Here is a 21,496-nt window from a genome sequence, read left to right on the forward strand (position 1 = left end):
ACCAGATGGTTCATGTTTGTCAAGAATGCAACCGAAACCAAAGAATACGTTGAGATTTCTGCTCATGTGCAAGCTGTGTATTATTCCCCCATGGAATACATGACTTTTCTGTGTTAAGATGCTATTTAGACGTGGCTCCTGTGCTGTCTGGACTCCAGGAGGGACTGTGGATGGCAGGAGGAGATTTAGGAGTGCAGGTAATGCACGTCAGAACCATTCACAGATACCATTGCAAACAAAGTACATAAAATACTGAGTTGGATCTCCACTGACAGAAAAGGCAGAAGGTGTGTGGAAAGCTGCAGTCATCATTGGCACCCTCAGAATTAGAATGAGGTTGAAGATCTGCTGGTTTAGGCAAGCTGTCTAGTCCACAAGGGTGGTATTTGGGTTTTGGCCTTACCATTTTTTGGCAAATGTAGTCTTGGGAAAAATGTTAGTTGAGCTTGATGTAATTAGGTAACTTCGTGTATAAATAAAATACAGTGATTTCTGAGAACATTTATGCGATAGCAAGTTTAAATGCTGTTAGAGGACAAAAGGCCAAGATAAGTTGTTATAATTGCCCAGGAAGAGGTTGTTACAGCATTGGAGACCCCAGGGCTCTCCAGAAATCTTCATGCTGAAGCAACCTTCCCACATACGATCTAGGTAGACCTACAGTTGTCGAGTAGGTCAGCAATTCATATGGAAGCTGATGGGATGTAAAGAACAATTTTTATCTTGTTTTGGAAAGGAGATGATCCTAGAGACATTGTGAAGAAGTAGAGCTTCATGAACACTGCTTGGACAAGGGAAAGGAACAGAAAGTGCCTCCAGCTTTTTTAACTTAATTGGTAGAGTGGTGGGTGACACTGGAAGATGCCAAAAGGTATAGAGAAGAGAGAGTTTAAGAGACGAGGAGTTTCACATTTCAAAATAAAAGGTCCTTTCTGAAGATTAATTGTCTTTTAGGACCTGTTAGAACTGGCTGTGTTAAAGACTCTATCTTTCTTTTAGTGAAATAAGGTCTGAATGTTTTATACAATAACATACATTTGCATGCTGTGGAAAGTGATTTTTGTGTTACGTGTATTTATTCCGTAAGTTCAGACAGGTGCCTTAAGGAACGAGGTTGGTATAATCAACTTGAAAATTAACAAAATTTTCAGCAGGGAGGGGCTGCTGATGCAACCTTAAAATGACAGTTTAGAACTTTTTTAGTAAGAATTCAGAATTAATCACATATATCCTACTCTACGTGTTGCTAGAAAGGTACTTTGTTGTATACTGCTATAAATTTGGCAGAAGGAAATCAGTGGTTGCCCATCGCTGTGCAGATGCCTCAGCACCACTCCCAGCTTGATCAAACATTCCAGATTCAATAACCCAACTCAGAACAGTCTGGCACAGACTCATCCTTTGTTGAGGGAAGATTTACTGATGGACTTGCTCACTGTTTTGGGGAATGTGAAGCCAAAACAGTATAACTATCACGGGTCTCTTGCACAAGGTGCCCAGACCATGACAAATCCCCAGCTGCTATTAAGTGATTTTCTTTATTGGACCTGAGAAGTGGAAAAAATTGTTTCATTCTTGGTTTAAAATTTAAAATCTGGGTAATCTGTATTATAGTAATTTGTCAAAACTGGGTCACACAAATTCTGGTTTACCCCTTCATACGGTGTTACTGCAGAAATCAGGCTTTTGTTTCTCACCCTACTTGCAGTGCAGTCAGAACACTTTCTAAAACAGATTGACTTCTAGTTTCATGTCCCTGTGCAATTATAATTTACATTTAAGTCTATAATTTGTTGTCTAATGTCGATTATAAGGAAGTAAGACTTGACTATATGACTTTGAGAGATCAGAAGTGTAAGGTGGTGTGAAGTAACTGACCCAGAGCTATCAATTGCATTTTTATCATGCTTCCTATGGTTTTTGTTTATGCTGCACATGAAGATTTTTAATAGGAGGCTTGATTCTGAAAGCAATGGAGCATATCAACAATGAAATAATTGTTTTAAGAGACACTGTAAAGACTGATAGTCCCAAATTTTACCTACATGTTTTTTGTTTACTTTATGGGCTTAATGCTAGTCTAGACCTGCCTCTAATGCTGCTAGCTTCAAAGCTTCGTAGGTACAAGAGGAGCCTCCCTCTGCTTTTTTTTCCTGCGGCAGTGTGGTTGTTTGAAGCTGCTCTTTGTTTTCAGTCTGTAACATCATAACGTTAGTCTGCATATAACACAGTCATTCAAGTTCTTTCAACTCTGTGTAGTAATCACATTTATGAGAATGTTGTTATGGTTGTAGGCAAAATGTTCATTGATAGTGTAAGGGGATGTTGTTACCGTACCTGTAACTTTCAAATCACCTCTTTTCAAGAAACTTGAGTGGTGGAGAGTGTCCCCAGAAATTCAAAATGCCTGAAATAGAAGATTGAAAACATTCTGGAGAATGTAATTGAGCATACTTTGATAGTGTGGGCATCCAAGGTGAGGCAGTTGGCAAGCCTGCAGTGATTCTGTTGCACGGGTGTTTTGAGTAACAAAGCCGTTGAACTTTTAGGGTCATCAGCATGCAACGAAGAACTTCAGTGCTAAGCACTGAGTGTATATGGAGATCTTCCTTTGACGAAAAGGAGATGAAAAGTTGACATAAAGCACTGACTTCATCAATAAGTGATGATTACTGTATCCTAACTTTAGGTTAGCAGCTTGGTACTCTGTTAACACCTGGTTGGAAGTTTCTAAAGCTGAAAAGTTAGGACTCAAAATATCTTTTGAAAACAGCTGAAGTCCTAGCTAACCTCAAATGTACGGTGCTAAGCCCTAGTGCTTGAGAAGTGTGAACAGTCAGCATTGTGCTGATGCTGACAGCAGGACAGAATTTGGAGAAGACCTCATTTTCAATACTTGATACCCGAACACAAGTATTTGTATGTATTTTGCTAAGCAAACACTCATTCTTTATAACAGAAGATTTTGGGTGAAAGATTTGCATGTTGCTTTTCCTTTTATTCGGTTCCAAGTTCTAATTTGTTCTTAAATGTCTCACTGTCTGATTCAGAGAGGCTGTTCTGTCATAGGATGTTGACTTTGTATCTGACTGTGATAAGAGTCGCTTACTGTTAATAATGAGGTGTAGGCTAGACAGTATATAGAATACCATTTAAATTTATATCTGCTTACCGTATCTTCATTGCCCAAACAAAAATAAATAAATAATACATCAGGAACCTGGCAATTTCTAACCATGAGTAACATGGCTGGGAGGTTAATTGCAGGCTTAGGCATGAATATGCAAAGGCAGACATGATTCACAATTGCAGGTATAAAAGGACAATGAATGAAGTCTTTGGCTAAATGTACAGTTATGCCAGTGCGGCCTGGCACCAGAGAGGATGAATGTAATACTTCCTCATTAGGCAATCATCATGATCAAGAACAAGTTGTTCCATGAGCAGAACTGCAATGAACCCTGGTTTCCTATGGGTTCGTAACATACCCACTCTGCTACATGACTTCACCTCCTCTCCATGTGCTTCACCCCAATATCTGCAGCTGAGTCCCCATGGTCTTCAGTGCTCCCTTGCCTCAAAACAACCTCCTGTGTTCTCCCCCCCAGCAACATTTCCTCTCCCCCTCATGCTCCCCTACCGGCCAGCTAGGCTGAAGGCAGTATGCAGTGCTCTTAAATTGAACAAACCAAACTCTTAAATCCCTGCTGTGGTTTTTCTTGCATCGGTAAGCCACAAATTTTACCTTCATTCTTGAGAATGCAGCTGATAAAATGTAAGGGTAACTTTAAGACACTATTTAGTTGGGGGGGGGGGAAATTAAGATGTTCAAAATCTGAATTTGGACTGAAATTTTGCAGCTTGGAACCATGTTTTGTATCTATTGGACTGTGCGTTTTCAGTGGCTTTTAACAATCTCTAGTCCTTAAGATGCAGAGCGGCCCTCGACTAACTCCTGATTAACTCTCACCAACTTAGGAGGAAAGTGAAAAGTTATCCTTTCTATCAATTATATATTTATCGATGGGTGTTCAGGTTTTACCACTTCTTTGGTAACTTGTTCCCTTTGCTACATGATTAGGAAAGTTCATTTAATATGCATGTGTTGGACAATATGAGTGGTGCACTCTTATGGTTTTGTGACCAGAAGAATTTGCAAAATGCTTATTTGCAAGGTGACAGAGTACTAAGATCAATCTGGACAGTCTTCCCACTTTTAGCTGTACTAGCACTTCACAGTAAATCTATAATGAAAGGTATGGCACTGGCTGTATTTGCTGTTGTTTCAGTGCACCACCATTGCATTTCTCTCTCTCCCTGGATTTGCTTTATATTCCATGACAGTTGAGTCACTTGGTGAGTGTCGATGAGCTCTGCTGTTTTTTTGTGGCTTTTCAAATAGCCTGAGCAATGAAAAGAGCTGGCATGAAACAGGACATTGGCCCTAGTTTTGCTGCTTTGCTGATTTGCTGCAGATTTTTTTCAATGTAATTTCAATATGAAACAGATTATAGCGCGGTGATCTGAATAGGTTTGAAAAGTAATATGACATTTACCACAAAGTACTTGTGAAGAATGAAGACTGAACTGGGTTTATGGCTGTTTGAGTTGCAGAGGAATGAAGCTTTGATCAATAATCTTCAAGTGCACAAAATTGCTGCTGGTGTCTATAGTGGATGTACATAATGAGGAAGACAAGGCAGCCGTATGGATCAGCGTGCTCATTTGAACAAGCTGAGCCAGTCCAAAAAAACACTGAAGCAGTTTCTGCTTTAAAGGGTGATCTCTGATTGACTGTCAGAATGGGGTTACAGTGCTCCAGCAAGCAGTGACTGGTATTTTGTTGAGGGGTGATAGTGATAAATGCAACTCGAGAGAGGCTGTGACAAAATGAGCTCGTGAACTCTGAGAACACGTACGTAGTGCAGTACCCACCAGGAGCAGATCGATGACTTACAGTGGGCATGTCACTGGTGGAGGTGGTACCAGTGTACTGTGCCAGTCCCCCTCATCTCCTTCAAAAAAGAGACTGGAAAAGTTGTATAAGGTTGACAGCAAATGAGACGGACATCAGAATGATGCGGGACCAGAGTACTGAATGTGTTTGATACAGTGAAGGTAAAAAACACATTGGGCTCATTTTATCAAAAAGGAGTTTGAGGGAGAGCTTGATTACAGCGTGCAAATTCCTCCACAGAGAGGAGATAGGGAGTGCTAAAGGCTTTTTAAAATTTAATTTAGTGGAAAATTAATCAGAAACAGAAACCAGATAAAGTTGAAGTAGAAGTAAGGTGCTCGATTTGACGTGAGAAAGGGTGAATGAGTGAGGGAGATGGTGCAGCCACTGTCCTTGGATTCCTCCAAGTCAACACTAACTGCTTTTCAGAAAGGTGCATTTTCATAAAATGTTAGTAAAAATAAGGGTGTGGTATATAGGACATTATAGTCTCAGGCATGGTGTCCTGTGAAACTTAATAAAATGCCCGGATCACTTCGGCTGAAGACACTAATATAGCGATTAATCCACAAGAAGCCTGAAATACTTCGTTGGATAAGGTCATGGTGAGAATTAGTCGCAAACTTATTTCAGCGTAACCATTTCCATTTGTCTTTTAAACCTCTCATCATCTCACAATACTTTAATTTTATAGCAGCATTACTAATTGGTACATACATGATAAGTTAAAAGACTAGTAGGCAAACAGTGCTGAAGACCCAAGAGAGGAAGGGTGAAATACTGTTGTATTTACAATTCACAATAGTTACTTTTCTTAAATTGAATGAGTGGCAGTGGGTTTGTGGATGCAGAGCAAAGTGGATGATGCCATTTTCCTGAAAGTTTATGGCTTTAGGTGTATCTCAGGATTGGAGAAGGGAAAGCAGGAGGGAGATGGGTTTTTTAAATGCGTTAGACAACATTTCAAAAGGTATTTTAGGATTAGGTGATTACAGAATTAAAACTGATGATTGTTAGAATGACTGTAAGAACTTTTTTAAATGTTGCTGTTTGAGTTCATTTTCTTCTGAAGGAGGATTTTGGGAAAGCTTATTGGACTTTGAGGTGTAAAATGATAAAATTTACTGTTTTTAGGAGTGAGGAACTTTGGTAGCAGTGCCAGGTCAGAGTGATTTTTAAAATATAACTTAACATTTTGTTACTGGTAGGGTTGGGTTTTTTTGCTCAGCTGTAATGCCTTTTCCTTTCTTGAAAAGGAGTTGCAAGGAAAGGTCAATTGAGGGAGTAAAGCTGATGCCTGCTGGGAGGGGGACATAGCATGGCATACAAAATACCTTGTCATTAGGACCCTCCCCAGAAGGATCTGAATGCTGTAATTAAAAGCAATGCTGTGTTTTTGTATGCAGCTTCAGTTCGGGTAAGTGCTAAGTACCCTTAATTTTAACCGCACTCAGATCTGAAAATGATCGGCCGTGGGGGGAATTCACGGTCTTACACGTTCTGGGCCCTGTACCTTGCCGGTCTTTTAATGACATAGACTCTGCGTCTTGACCTCTGTGCCTTGCACACTGATCTCTACAAAAGGACTAAAAGGCTGTTCTATTTAATAGAAAAGATGTAGCAAGAAACACTAGATGGGTCTGAAAGGAGAGAGCTGTCAGTAATACGTGGGATTTGATTCAAGATCAGGTACGGTGCTCTAGTATTTTATTTTCTCTGTTTCTTTCGTGCTCCAGATGTTGTACTGTGTTAAGCACCGAGTGAAGTGGCACGTCATTGTTCTTATTTGTGCCATCCTAACCATTTAAAGCTAAGTTTGGGTCAGGAATGAGAGTAATCTTCTGTTTCCTTCCCTGTCATTAGCGTGGCTTTGAGCGCTGAATGCTTTTCAGGAGAGTTAGGCATTTCCTTTTGTTTTCCTCCCTGGCAGAGTGGAATAAGCTACAGGCCAGTGAAATTTATTTCACTGAAGCTTTTCTCTTGGAAAATAAAATAAAAGCTGTGCCACAAGTCCAGCCCCAAGTATCCAGCCTGGGGAAAGGTCAGTGTTTTGCTGATGTTTTTATGGGATCTAATGGGTTGTGTGGCAGTTCTGTTCTCCAGAGAGATCTTTGTGAGGGTAGCCTGACCTCCTGCAGACCTGGGACGGAGGAGAACATCTTCAGTAAATGGGTGTCACATGAGAGGAAGGAATAAAACTTCATTATTGTCACTGTTCAGTTCATCTGAGGAAAAAACATGTTCTGATATCAAAATCAGTGTTGCTAATTGTCAGTTTAGTGTCACCCTTCTCAACTTTCTTTGTTGAAGCATGTGCCCGCTAAAAAATGAGCAAATGTTCCTCTTGAAGGGAACTTCTTAAACTCAGGATTTAGAAACTAAAACAGTGATTTCCTGTCTCTCTGTCAAAAGAAATAATTTACTTACAATTCTGTTCCCATTTCCTACCTTTGTTTTAAAAATGGTCAAAAGAATTCTTACTTGAAATAAAAAGTATGGATACAGATAATTTTTGAGCAGAGCTACAGCACAGCCAACATCTAATTTATAAAACACAGGTAGTGGGGCTGAGTTGCAGGAGGCTGTTGGATGTTTTCTTTATGTTAGATACGTTAAATTCCTTTGGCATATTTTTAGAGGTCCTACTGTTAACAGGAGCTTTGACTATGTAGCAACAGCAAAATATGTAGCAAAATTTTATATTCTGGACTGGAAATTAACTATCCTGTGGTGATTTCACATAAATTAAAACTCTTCAGGGGCAAATTTTGCACTCCCCTGAAATCAGTTTGTGTGTGTATTCATGCAGGGATTGAAATTGATTCCGTGAGATATTTTCTCTATCAGCATTCTCTTAATTCATGTGGGCAATAGGATTTCAGTTTTAGACAAATGAAAGTGCAACCTTGCTCTGAGCTATATTGATAAAGTCATGCATATACATATGTGTGTTGTGCGTCTCCTTTGTGCACAGAGACCTCTTCATATCTTTGGATGAAAAATTCTTGACTTCAGAATAATTGCCCTTCCAAAAGTCTGAAAAATTTAGTTAAGCAATATTTTTATCTAGTATTTCGTTTTTATCTTTTCTTCCAGCGCACAGTCACATAGCAGATTCAGTGCTGTCGAGGTAGAGATAAAAACCCTCTCAAAACCTCCCCTGTGATGGACCGGTTGTCATACCGTTCTGAAATTTCTTCTTCCCTATGGTAGGAGTGGAGGGATGTAGCTGTCTTGGGGGGGGGTGGAAGAGAGTTTTATTCCATCCATCTTACACAGGAATCAAACACACCTGGAAGCATCTCTCTAGACTGATAATTAAAGTAGCCTAAATGACTAGCTGAGACTAGATGCACAACTTCTACATGGCTGAGACAAATCCTTGGAAACGTTTCATTATGCCCCTCTGTCCAGGTGTCTTTGGGCAATCAGGCCTGATGGAGGGACCAAACCAGTTTGTCTCAGCAGCTTGCCAGTAATTGGTGAGTTTGTGTCCGAATGTCCCAATGCACAGGTATGTCTTAAGGGTGGTAGAGACTGGATCAGATCAATCTGTTCTAAGTAAGCATAAATGACATGCCAGCCTGACCCAATCATTTCTTTGGCAGATTCAGGCAGAAGAAGATAATGCTGATCTTATCTCCTTTGGAAAGAATATACCAAGCCCTGCATCCTGTGGTATCTCTGACTTACTCTTTGTGGCTCTCGACAGGCTTTCAGCCACTGGATTACCTCTGCCAGTGCCACACCATCAGAAGCCATTAGCTGAAGTTTAGGCTGTTCTTACCTCTTCATTCACCATCATGACACCAGTTTATTAGCCCTGCACTCTGTGTACCTATGTGCATTGCGTCTTGACTAATTAGCTGTTTAAATCTTGTTAATCAGCTTCTAAACTGCTTTTATGGGAGACTTTTGGCTGAGATGTTGACTGTCCAGCAGGGCTGGCATTTCTGCTTGGATGTAGCATGATGAATTTTGAACTCCTGGTGAGTTTCCCTGTTTGAGAAATGCAGTATGTGTCAGTGAGCTGGACCTGCCTGGTTGGTTGGAAATCAGGGGGAAAAAAAAGAAAAAAAAAAAAGAGGACAAGACATGAAATTTCTTGCAGCTGTTTGTAGAGCCACTGCTGGGAGGTGAGGAAGGTAGAGAGTTCTTGCTGTGCTCAGGGAGCAATCCTGGCAGAAGCCAAGAAGCGTGCAGCTACTTACATAGCAGCTATTGCCAACACTGAAACATGTTGCAGCTGTTTTTTCCAGCCCATCCTCAATTGCTTATCGTCTCTGCCTTGCTGGAAGTAACTTTTCTCAGATCTTCCCACAGATATCCTTGGTTAAGATGTTTCCTGACCTTGTTCCACCCAAAACAAGCTTGGTTAATTTGTGCAGCCTAAAAACCACGGCTTTGTTTAACCCTACCTGCTGCACTTCTGGGAGCTAAGACAGCTGGCAAAAGGGCTGTGCGAGGGAGGTGGGCAATCATCTTTTCATTGAATCGTAGACAAGTTGGTTGGAAGGGGCCTTTGGAGGTCTTGAATCAAAATCATTTCCAGCACTGTATCTGGTGAACCATGGCTTTGTCCAGCTTAGCCTTGAAGACCTCCAAGAACAGGCACTGCACCATCTCTCTGTGCAGCCTGTTCCACTGCTGCTGAATTTAGTTTAATCGTACTTGTCCACTCTGAACCATCCAAGCTGTAGTTTGTGATGTTTGCCAGGTGTTGCATCGTCTGCTGCTACTGAGGAGAGTTTGGGTCTGTCACTCCAGCTGCTCTTTAAGCAATGGTAGCCTACTATTAGACTGCCTCTTGGCCTCCCCTTTGCCCCATGAACAAAGCCCCGCTCCCTTAACCTCTCGTTGGGGGTAACGTGCCTTCTGTATGGTGTTTGTGTTACTCGTGAGGGAAGCACACCGTTGGCTCGTATTCAGTTTGGAGGGCACCGTGACCCCCAGGTCATGCCAGCAATGCTGCTATACGGCCAGTCAGTTCCCACCCTTGGGTGATGTATGGTGTTGGTCTGCCTCAGAGACTGCACCTGGCCCTTCTTGTAGAACATGATGAAGTTTCTGTTGTCCCAATCCTCAGTTTATCAAGGTTCTTCTGAACTGAATCTCTCAGGGTGAGGTTAAGCTAAATGGTAGTTTACCGTTGTCCACAAAGTTGCCGAGGGGTCTGCTTTATCACTGAAGTAATTGCTGAAGATATTGAACAATATCAGCCCACTATTGATGTCGGGGTATTGTGCTCGTTACCAGCTGCCAAGCAGTTGTAAGGCCATTGATTCTCACCCTTCAGGACTGGCAGTCCAACCAACCAGTTCTCAACTGACCCCGCAGTCTGTTCCTCTAGCCCGTACTTCCTCAACTCCCAAAGGAGTACAGGAGGGTCAGAGCGTCAAAAAAATTGAGAAGGCGAGGTATATTGCATCCACCTCTCTCTCCTCATCCACATAGCAGATCATTTTGTTACAGAAAGCAGTCAGCCTGTGTTGACTGGTTTTGACTGCCGCCTCGTCCTTCATGTGGCTGGAAGCGGACTCCAAGGAATGCGTGTCCTGCCCTGTCCAGGGACCAGCCTGTTGTTCTCTTGGTCCTCCTTCTCGCCTTTCTTAAAGTAAGCATAACATCAACATTTTTCTGGTTGCTGGGGACCTACCCTGATCGTGTACATTTTTTCATGCATCATGGCCACACAATCACATCAGCCAACTATTTTGGCACCCTTGGCTGAATCCCATCCAGCCCCAGGTATTTGAATAAATGAATCTATTTTGCTCATGAGTCCCTTACCAGTTACATCCATGCTGTCAGCTGCTCATCCCTTTCCCAAACCGTAGAGATAAATGCAGAGGTCTGGAAGCAAGCTTTTCAATATTGCCTGTTGGTGGGTTGTCTACCCTGTTCCTCTCTGAACCTGCATTTTCCCTGAACTTGCTTTTGTTGCCGGCATTGCTTGCAGAAGCCCTTCTTGTTTGGCCTTTGACCTTCCTGATGTTAACCCCCAGTGACCGAGCAGTGTGTTTATACTCCTTCTCTGTTGCCTTTTTAACCAGCAGAACTGCTTCTTGGAGAGGGTGTGCATCTGCAGCTTGGGTGTTCGTTAAAGCACAGGGAAGCTGGAGGTGCACAGACAGTGTTCCTGTCGCTCTCCCTCCAGGGTAGAGGAGTGCCTGCTAAAGATACCATCTTAATATTTACATCATTTCAGTCACCTGCTTTTGTACACATGTAGCAGGTCATGAGAAACTATTACTTTCCATATCCCTGATGGCTATTTACAGTATGACTCATTTATCTCACCAGGCACTCTATTATAAATATGTATTATATTAGGATGCTGGTGTAAATGGCCGTGTTGTTCAGAAGAATTGTTCTAATTCAGCATAATACTTTTACAGTTATACTGCAGTGTTGCCGCTTTTAAAATTCAATGCAGTTCAGCAGTCATAAAATTGAAATATCGGAAGTGAACCTGTCTACAGTTTGTGTTTTTTTTTACTCCATAGACCAAATAATGGCAGCTGGCCACATTCTGTATTTTGAAGTTAAGAAAAAGCAATGCATACATAAAACTTTTCCCGTGGTTATTCTGTGTGGGTACTGATGTCTGCTGTGGGATTGTTTATGTCCAAAGCATTCCAGAGTGAGTGGGTATGATGTAGCTCTGACGGTGTCATGTGGGAAGGAGCCTCCTTCAGCTTGGTTGTCCCGCTCTCAAACTCTTCCCCTGAGCCAGTGTTGTTGCCCGTTGTTGGAAATGGTGCATTGGGTGAGATGGGCATTTGGTCTTCCCTTGGTCGTGTAACATTTTTGTTATTATGGCTTTTATATTTTGATACTTTTAAGTTTCTCTTATACATACTTGGTTCGTGAATGTGAAAAGTACACTGTATTAGTAACTAGAATTTATCAGTAGGATGGATAAATAAATAATGCTGTGAAAGCTTTTTCAAGCCAAACTTTCAGCACATCTGTTTGTTTTGTAATGCATTAATGGCAGCACAAATGTCCGCTACTTCATTAATTGTATTTCTTATTCAAGCCAAAATGTCTTATTCCTAGGTTAGTTTCTAGTACCAGAGAGTAACAAAGGAGCAGTTGATTTTGACCTTAATTCAGTTTACTCAGTGAGACATCGGTGTGCAAGGTCTGCTGCACAATTGTAATTCAAAATTATGTTTCTTCTAAGAAAACATCTCAAAGGTCACAAGAGATACTTCTCAAAAGATTTGCAGTAACAGTTTGTTTGGAAGATGAAATTCCAAATCAGTAAATGAATAACTAATAGAGCTGGAATTGGATATATAACAATAACTTTTAAAAGTGGGTAAGGTAGGCATGTCCTTGTCCAATTTGAACAGGAAAAAAAAGCGCACAACTTGAAATCAGAAGAGACACCTAAACTGTACAGCTATTTGAGATGTGGGTGTTTTTTTCCTGGATAATTCTGTCTGTCCCACCATACTTGGAGTTTTCTTTTTTTTGTTGTTTGCTGTAACTTTTGTTTCAAAAGTAACTTCAGTTACTTCCTGCACTTACCTGCTTCTTCATGGAGTTAGGGAGTACTTTGTTATTCATGAGGAACGAAATCAATCATCACTTTCTCATGTCATCTTGCATTGCATCAGCTTCCTTTTTCAGATGAAATGGATGGGTGTAGCTCTCTGGAGTCTAGGAGTGCTGTTTGCTGGCTTGGTTTTGGGTGGTGGTTGCTCAATAATAGCTTAAACATTTAAACATTGAGGTTAATTTATGTTTATCCATGCCAGTGCAAGACTTAAGAGTTTAAGCACCATTGAGGTAAATGGGCATTTTTACTGCAGTGATGTTGTACCATTATCCCTACAGTCATAATTGTAAAGATTTGCATTTTCAGTGGAGCTGGGTAAGGATTAAGAGCATAAGCAGGAGAGAGAGGTGGGTTGTAGAGGTATAACTGAGAGCATAATTTGTCCTGCCAGCATCCTATAATTGCTAATGATGCCTTAGAAGAAGTAAAAGAACTTGAGATTTTTGTTTGCAAGATTGCCAATTAATTTGTTTACTAGGGGGCTGAAGGAATATTTTATAGTATATGAGAGCTGCCATGTAGCATAAAATACCTTATCATTTCAACTTTACTTTTCAGTCTGGAGCCACATTCAATTTGGGTAGAATTAAAATTCTACTAAAACAGAAAAGCTGAGACTTTCTCCAGTGCACTGTATGGTCTCCTCCACTCTGATTTATTTCCCTGATGGCATAGGACTCTGCTACCTAAGTTAATACATTAATATTCATTGGGTACATCAGTATTGCACTGTTGGAGCCAATAAATTTTGGTTTAGTTTAAAGTCAGAGATGATATTTTATACATTATGTTAGCATACAGTTTTTATTAGCATATCAGACTGTGAAAGAGTGATGCATTGCAGTAAAAAGCCAAGTATTTCAAGTTAATTGCTATTCTATTAAGTAGAAGTGGTGGTTTCAGCTTAAAAGAGTGTAGAGAAATGTTTGGCTAATGAAAAGAGTGCTCAGAGTGATAATAACTGTTTGATGTAGTGAAGCTGCTGGCTGAAAATACTCACCTTAGCGGTCAGAACTGAAGGCCCTCAGAAGCAGGTGGTGAGATGGGCTAGTAGATGACTAGCCCAGCCTGCAGAAGCACTTCGGGATGAGCCCGAGAGGCAGAGGTGCCCGCTGAGGCCCTGTCCGCGCTACTAAAAATATATAAAGAAATAAATAGCCGCCAAGACAAACATTCAGCAGCAGTTTTGTCTGACCTGACCTGCTCTTTTTGTCCGGAACGAGTAGCGCGAGAGAGCAGAAACCACATTAAAGCGCTGGGTTGAAGGGCAGCTGGCAGGCGCAGGTGTGATCCAGCAGATCTCTGCCGGGTGGCTCTTCTCACAGGGGCCACGGCGGCAGCAGGGGGTCGAGGCAGGCTGTTCCCTTACCCCCTTTCCTTCTCTCCTGCTCAGCCTCCTGCTGTGCTTTGGGCAGCTGTGGAGCTTTCTGGGACATGCCACCCGGTGCAAGCACAGCCGCTCGAGCTCCTTCTTGATGTCCTTCCACATCCACACCCTACGGCTCCTTGCAGCTGAAATCAGAGTGGAGGCAGGGAATTCATCTCCCACTGCTTGCTACGGCAATCTTAGCCTGGAAATGGTGATGAAAAGCTCCTGAGACTCATTTCGACTCATAATGCAACAGCAGTTTTCATCCCTGTGTCCCTCTCCAACAACGTTCTCAACAGCTAAGACAGCTTTCTGTGCTGTTGAGAAAAGATGCTCCAGCTGCAGCACTGCAGCGCTGCGGGGCTGCTCCTGCTGGACTAGAAATATTTACTCCACTGAACTTTGCACTGAAGATTGGATTTGTTTACTTCTGTCTCCCTCTGTACCTTGCCCCTGCATTGTGCCAGTGTAGACAGCCACTTGGTTTTGAAACGTGCTCAGTTATTTGAGGCAGCAGAAGTATTTGCAATGATGTCTAAAATTCAGATTCAAACCGGGGTTCTGCTGCTGCATAAGGCTTGGGGCGAGGTGGCTCCATCCCCACAGGAAAGCTCAGAGGGGCTGGGAGACAGACTGTGGTTTGCTCTCACTTATGGGAATGGAGAGTAATTCAAGGAGCATTTAGAAGCGTTAGAAATTTAACCTCAATTTAAAAAGTGCTGTCCTTTAATTGCAAACCCCATCCTTTGTCATTTCCAGATGTCAGGGTGCTCCCTCCCAATAAGTCCCTGAGCTGGGTCACTGGTTTGTCTTTTGTCTCGCTGGACCTGTGAAACTCTGAATAAAAAAATCACTGACTTATTTTGGAAGTCAGGGCTTGGAGGGAAGAAAATTTGCCAATTATTCCATATACTCTTTTATGAGAAACCGACTGGAACCTGAAGTGATTGAAGCAGTTGTAGTGAGTGTGTGAGATGGAGAAGACAGATCACACTTGTGAAAATAAAGACTGAATCCTAATGAGTGTATAAGGTAGAGAAATCTACATCTATATATGCTGGTAAATGTATATGAGCATATTCAGAAAAAAGTTGAGCTTCGGTGAACTTCTTCAGCCACGTTAGGATATAGCCACTGGAACGTATCCATTTTTAAATATGATTGCATACTGCTGGTGTTTGGTCAGGGCTGCTGTGCTTTATTTTTGTTATAGGTAAAGATTCAAGGTTATCTTCACAGTATTTATGGATGAAGGAATTGAACTTAATCTGGATTTGAATTAAAAAGTGTTTAATACTGCTTCTGGGCTGGGATTTTGGTAGTTTTTTAGCTTAGCTTTTAAGGAGGTTTTTAATAGGGCTTTTTTTCATCAGGTTAGATATTTAGCTAGCAGAATCTATGTTCATCCACTGGATGGTTTGAGGAATATACTTTAGTAGTTCTGTAGGTCATTTTAGTCTTTACTACTATAGCAGTTCATGTGAATTCTGTTGTAGGACAATCTTTCTGTAGATCTGGACACGGCTGCAAAACTCAAGTGCCCCTTCAGTGGCAAGAGTTCTGGACTGTAAGGAATAAATCAGAGAATGGCTGGCTCTGGCTCATAGTGCATGAATAAAATAATTATAATTACAAAACAATTATAATTACAAAATAATTATAATTAATGAAGTGAAGTTGAGTATATTGTAGTCGCTGCTACTGAGCTTACTGAGAGAAGAGCATGAGAACCATCTACTGTTAACACCATGGCCGCTGGCATTTCTGAGCTCACGATGCTTATATATAATTCTGGACATCTCTTTGCCTGAAATAAATCACTCCCACCCTACTGAAATCAATGGAGCAATTGTAAGTTTTATAAATCAAATTTTGGCGCTCTGATATAAATTTTTTTATTGAGTTGGACTGTCATGGGGGTCTCTCTCAGCCGAAGGCTACATTCATTTTTTGCCTCCTAGGAGATGTTTCTTTAGTCCTGATTATGCTATTTTATTCCCACTTGTATTCACTTTTTGATAAATTTAATGCTAATACATATTTTGCAGCACTTTTAAAGTAAACCATGCAAGTATTTGTCACCTATTATTCAGAAAACAATGAAGATAGGTGTTTAGATACAGAATAAGTGGTGATGGAATGTAGTGCACCGGTCTAGGACGTGCAATAAGTAGTATGCCTGCTAGACAAACACTTCTGTACAGCAGCTGGAGCAGTCATGGCACAGCTCTGAAATCCTGGCTGGAACTGATGCAAAAAGATACCTGTACTTTGAAGGACATTACAAGTTAAAGTTGAATCTGTTTTAGGAGAAATCCTAAGAGCTGCAAAGGCTTTCTTCAGTGCTGGCATCAAACCATTTTGGCACCTAATCAGTCATCTCTTCCACTGTTATAAAACCACTGGAGCATTTTCAAGTGAGTGTTTTGAGATTAGCATTTGTACAAGGCTCTACTGCTGTATCAAAAGTGCCTGCAATGCATTTCTTGGGGTGGTGTGATTTGCAGCTAATGATCATGAAGCACCACCTCATGTTGATGTTTCAGTTGTGGTTTTGCCCACGACCGCTGGGTTGTTAAATGGAAGCTCACATTTCAGGGCTCCCTTTAGCCAAGGGTTATGTCATTGTAAATTGTCTGCGGCAGAACTCGGCGTCCTCCTGAATTTCACTGTCTAATGGCACCAATCGTGTGTCTCGTCAACCTCATCAGATATACATGACTGCTTTCAGATCTGGCCTCCTCACTCCAGCAGGGACTGAGTTTTGGACCCTAATGAGTGAGAAGCTGGGAGGAAATGTGGTTCTTCTAGACAATAAATTAGTTTCAGAAAAGAAGCATTTCTCTATTGAAGATGTTTGCCATTTGGGGACTGTGGACCAGACTTTGCACAGCAGCGGTGTAAGTAAATTGACTGACATCAGATAAAATGAAAATCAAACTGCTGTGCAATAGGGTATAGGCATGTCTTTGAAAATACGATGAAGTCAGGTGCTGTTTTTCTGGTGCAGCTTAAGCAGGGAAGGATATGCTGAGGGTGAGCTGCAGTTTGCTCTTGAATAATTCACTCTTCAGCAGAAATAAGTTATTGCAAAACCTTGATCCAGAATAATTTTATTATTTATGTGATGTGTCACTTCAATAAAAATGTAGCATAAATGTATTGAGGTTGTTTTTTTCTCATGCTCTCAGAAGGAACTAAATCCCCACCATTTTTCTTAACATTTATAAGCAAAGCTTCCTAATGTAATAATAAATCAGCTGAAGTTATCCCTAGTGTATATATGTGATTCTCTGTGCTTCTTAAATTTTGTGTGGTTTTAACACCATCTTCTGTTTTCTAGCTATCTTTGCGTTGCGTTCGGATAAAACTATTCTCTTAATAGTTACGGGAGGATGCTGTGACTGGTACTTATGACTGATATGGATAGCCCTCCTGTTACCCTTTTGCTTTTCCATCCCTTTTCCTTTTATCTGTTGGATGCTTGCCGCACACTATAATCAAGAGCACTTTTAGGTCAGCAACTGCTGTGTTTTATTTTTAAACTGTACTTGTTAGCAGTTGGACATAACTGATTTTGGGTTCCAAATGCTGCCATAATGGGAATATTTAATGATAATGAAATGCTTTGCTTCTGTCTCATTTGGAGTTCCACCTAATCTGACTAAGCAATCATCAGTTAGTAGGCAGATCTAAATGAAGTATTATTACTCTATAAAACCGTTTAAATGTGAATAGCCTTTTACTTAAGATGCGTAACGTTTTTTCCAACATTTGGTCTGTTAGGCAAAGTATATGCTGTAAAAGAAGCATTTACGGCTTGCTTGTAAAAATAAAATATAATATTGGTAAGTTAGCTGGGAGCTTGTAGGTATTCTAAAAAGATGACAAGGTAAGATAAGCAGTAGAGCTAAACCAAAATCGCTCTGAAGGTCTTTCTGAATAGCTGTCAGTTTTATGTTCTCGTAACACAATAATGGGCACTCCCAGGAGGTGAGTGTCTCATGGGATAATTATTCTTCTGAGGTTTAGATTGGGTTTGCTATGCCTTTTCCACAGATGGGTAAGACTGCTTTATAATTATTCTCCTCCTCTTTCGGTAGATTTTTCTAATGTAGAAATTAATAGAATTAATTTTGTATACACGCACTGTACTTAGGTTACCTAGCGTATTAATGAATTTCAAGCAATATTGAGTGCTATCAGATGGCAATAGTAAGTGGTCTGGTTAGATTTTATCTTACAAATTGGATTTAAGTCTCACTGTGCTTCCCTTTTGAGATATGTTTCTTCTTAATATTCAGGTCTATTTTCTGCTGTCATAAGCAGGCTTATTTACTCTTTCAGCCTGGTTTACCTTTAACTATCCTTGAAAGTAACACATGAAGTAAAAGTTTAAAATAAATGTATATTTTATAATTGTTGAATGTTTTTGTAGTTCCTGGTGCACAAAGCTGACACAGTTGCTCACTGTCTCTGTGAGCATCAAATAATGATGATATGAAGCAAAAACTTGGCAAAAACACAGCTTCATTTGGAGTGGCTTGTAGGGACAGCACACTGTCTCAGTCATTAGTTAGGAACCTTTGGTGTTGCCAACAAACCCACAGACAACCAGCAACCTCTGGATTCTCAAGAAAATCTGTATTTGGGGACGTTTAGCTACTAGGATGATCTGACAAACTCTGACAGGCTTTTTTGTATGATGCAACAAACACATAGGAAAAGCAGGAAAATCTTAAAAAAACCACCCACGTTTCACATGGATTGGTGTCTTTACAAGATGAAATATCTGTCCTAGCTCTTGTCGTGCCAGAGATGAGAGCATGAGCTCATCTTTTTACCCAGCTTTCCTGCCTCCCAAGAGGAAAGCAGAACTGCAGAGCGGTGGTTGCTACTAAGACTTGCACCAACTGGTGCTCAGCACCAACCCTTCCCTTTAACTTAAAAAAAAAAATTCATCATACTGCTTTGGAGATTTGCCAGAGCTTTCCAAAATAAAGGCTTGAATTTGTTTTGTTCTCCCCTCTCTGTGCTCTGAAGTGACATTAGTCAGTTTTGAGCCTCAGCGTGTAGACATGCTCGTTCTTTGCGAATCAAAAAATACTTGAACATGAACCTTGTGTTTTTAGATGAAGACCTCTACGTTATCAAAGGAACGCAGCTCTCCTTAGTTTCATTATTAGGAAGCAATTGATGGAAAGCATCTTATTTTGTGCCCATAGCTACTGATCTGCCAGCATACTGGTAGCTCCATACGTGCCCTGTGAGCTTAGACACAGGGATGAAATGGCTCCTGTAATTCTGCAGTGCCTTTAGCTGGGGCTCATCGTAAAGGCCGTGATTATGTCACACCACTTAAAGAATTCTGACTCATTTGCTCTTTAAAGGGGAGACAGTGCTGGGTCACGAAGACCAACTGCTGATTTTGGCCCACAGAAAAAAAAAAAAAAAGAGAGTATCTGACATCTAAACTTTTATCATTCAGCATATAAATCATAGTAGAAAGTGTACATGCTTATTGATAATGTATTAAATATTGGTTACTATTTAACTGCTGGAAGCTTATAGCAAACATATTTGCTAAGCTTTTGTTGAATACTGCTTCTTTTCCCTGTGCCTCTGCCATGAAATATACTAAATATTGTGCCAAAACCATAGCCTTATTCATAATTAATTGACCATACACTAAGTGTTTTAGTGGGATGAGTTAGAGGGTTTGTTCAAAATTGTGGCACCTGTGTGTATCTTTAAAAATAACTCCAAGGAAGAGGATTTATTTTTTTTTCTTACTGTACTGATGTTATGATCAAAGATGTGATGGATGAGCTTTTAAGTACTGGCTTGACTGTCTTCTGAGTGTATCTGCAAGATAAGTGGGGCGTAATGGGGTAAGAAACAAATTTACTTTGTGATTGCTACAAGGGTGAAAAATAATTCCGGAAAAGTTACTGAGAAAAATCGTGCTTTCTCCTTCCTTTGCAATTTATTTATATAAAAATAACCACCCTATCTCTGATTATACAGAAGCAAAATCCATTTTTACGTGGGAATTACTGCTTTCATTTTATTTATTTATCACATAGAAAGAAGCTTCATGTGTTCTAAGACACTTAAATACAGTATTCTTGTGTCATATGCATCTTTGAAGTTTGCAAGGTAGGAAATCGGGATATTAGCCAGGCTGTAGTTGCTTTCTCCTTTGTACTTTATGGGGGGCTAAATTCTGTCCCTCCACTCAGTGCCACTGGAGACATTTGTATGTCTATCCTATGAGCACCAGTTTGGATTTTTTTTTTTTTTTGATTTGACGATGAAAATGTTAGAGAGACATGGGGTTTGCCTGATATGACATGCCATTAAACAGTGTTTCTCTAGGGAAAATGCAGTCAATGTTGCAAGCTGCAAAGCAAAATTGTCACCTGTTCCCAGGCTTTGAGATATTTTGCACAGCCCTGTTGGCTAGTTTGATGAAACTTGTGGAAGACCTAAGTGTATTTTAAATTTTGTAGTGTTTCGTACAAAGTATTTTGCAAATACGTGATACAGTAAGAACTCATTATCAACTGTAAAAGTGCCAGGCTGTAGTAAAAAGCTCTCAGAAGAATTACAGACTTCCACAAGGCAATTAAAATTCCTCCTGAGTAAGGAAACAATACATAAACCATATTCTTCTGAGGGGAAATAGTTTTCATTATGGTTTTCTAGCATTTTAAATACTGGTAGTAACTCTTCTATTGCTAAAATTGCAGGGAGGAAAGCGTACTTACATAGACCTTTCTAAGACTTAAGAATCTTGTCAGCATAAGCACATTCTTGTGGAGCCGAATTTTAAGAAGATCCAAATTAATAACTGCAGGAACAACAGTACTGGGGGAGCAGTTACATGGTGGGTGGAAATATAAAAGACTTGTGAAGTGTTCGTCCATTTGCGCAGTGTATCTGAAGAGAAGGTGGGTGCTTATGTAATAGCTGACACTAGTTAATCAAAACTATTTTTTGAAAAGAGATAAATTGAAGCTACAGAAAGCAAACTTCACTGAAGATCCGGAAACCGAACTTCACATAAAAGAATAATCCAGTTGGCCTTGAATGTAATTGACACACATAAAACTGTTCGCCAAAGAATGGAGTTAAAAGAAAAATGTCATGGTTTTGTAGCAGGGGAAGTACACAGGTACAGGATTGCCTCTTATCCTGCAAGGCCTGATTATTTCAAATTTTATCAGAGAGCTGTGGGAATGATTAAAAAGCTTTGCAGGTGGGTGGTGTGTTCCCTGTTTTTCATATTTTCAATGTATAGAAGCAAATATTGCAGCAATGCTACAGGACCTGCAAAGAAAGCCAAAAAAAAGGTCTGATTATTTGCTAAACCTTTATTCTTCTGCAGGTCATTGTGGTGCTCTGGATGGCAGGGTCGTTCTTATCTCTGATGTGCAAGGCTTGAAATTGTGTTTAGGCCGCAGAGTTCATTGCGGTCCCTAGTACATGAGCAGCCCCTGTGCCAAGTACAACGGATTTTGTGATTTTTGTAAGTTACCGATGTAAATTCTCTGAATCACATGGCTTTGCCGAGTGAGGTGAATTACCAGGTTTCACT

General features: G+C 40.5%; 1 protein-coding gene across 3 annotated transcripts in view; it reads left to right on the forward strand.

The window, feature by feature from the left end:
- CHN2 (chimerin 2) overlaps positions 1-21,496 on the forward strand; it is a 163,415-nt gene that overhangs the window by 37,456 nt on the left and 104,463 nt on the right. Inside the window, exon 1 of one of the 3 annotated variants that reach the window (XM_056335546.1) lies at positions 16,660-16,796. The exons of the other annotated variants lie outside the window; for them this stretch is intronic. Within the exon in view, the coding sequence (XP_056191521.1) occupies positions 16,671-16,796 (126 nt within the window). The 5' untranslated portion in view covers positions 16,660-16,670. Of the gene's footprint in view, positions 1-16,659; positions 16,797-21,496 lie in introns of those variants that run through there. 3 annotated transcript variants of the gene reach the window in all.

This window comes from Falco biarmicus, chromosome 4 (assembly GCF_023638135.1).
Source record: "Falco biarmicus isolate bFalBia1 chromosome 4, bFalBia1.pri, whole genome shotgun sequence".
NCBI lineage: Eukaryota > Metazoa > Chordata > Aves > Falconiformes > Falconidae > Falco > Falco biarmicus.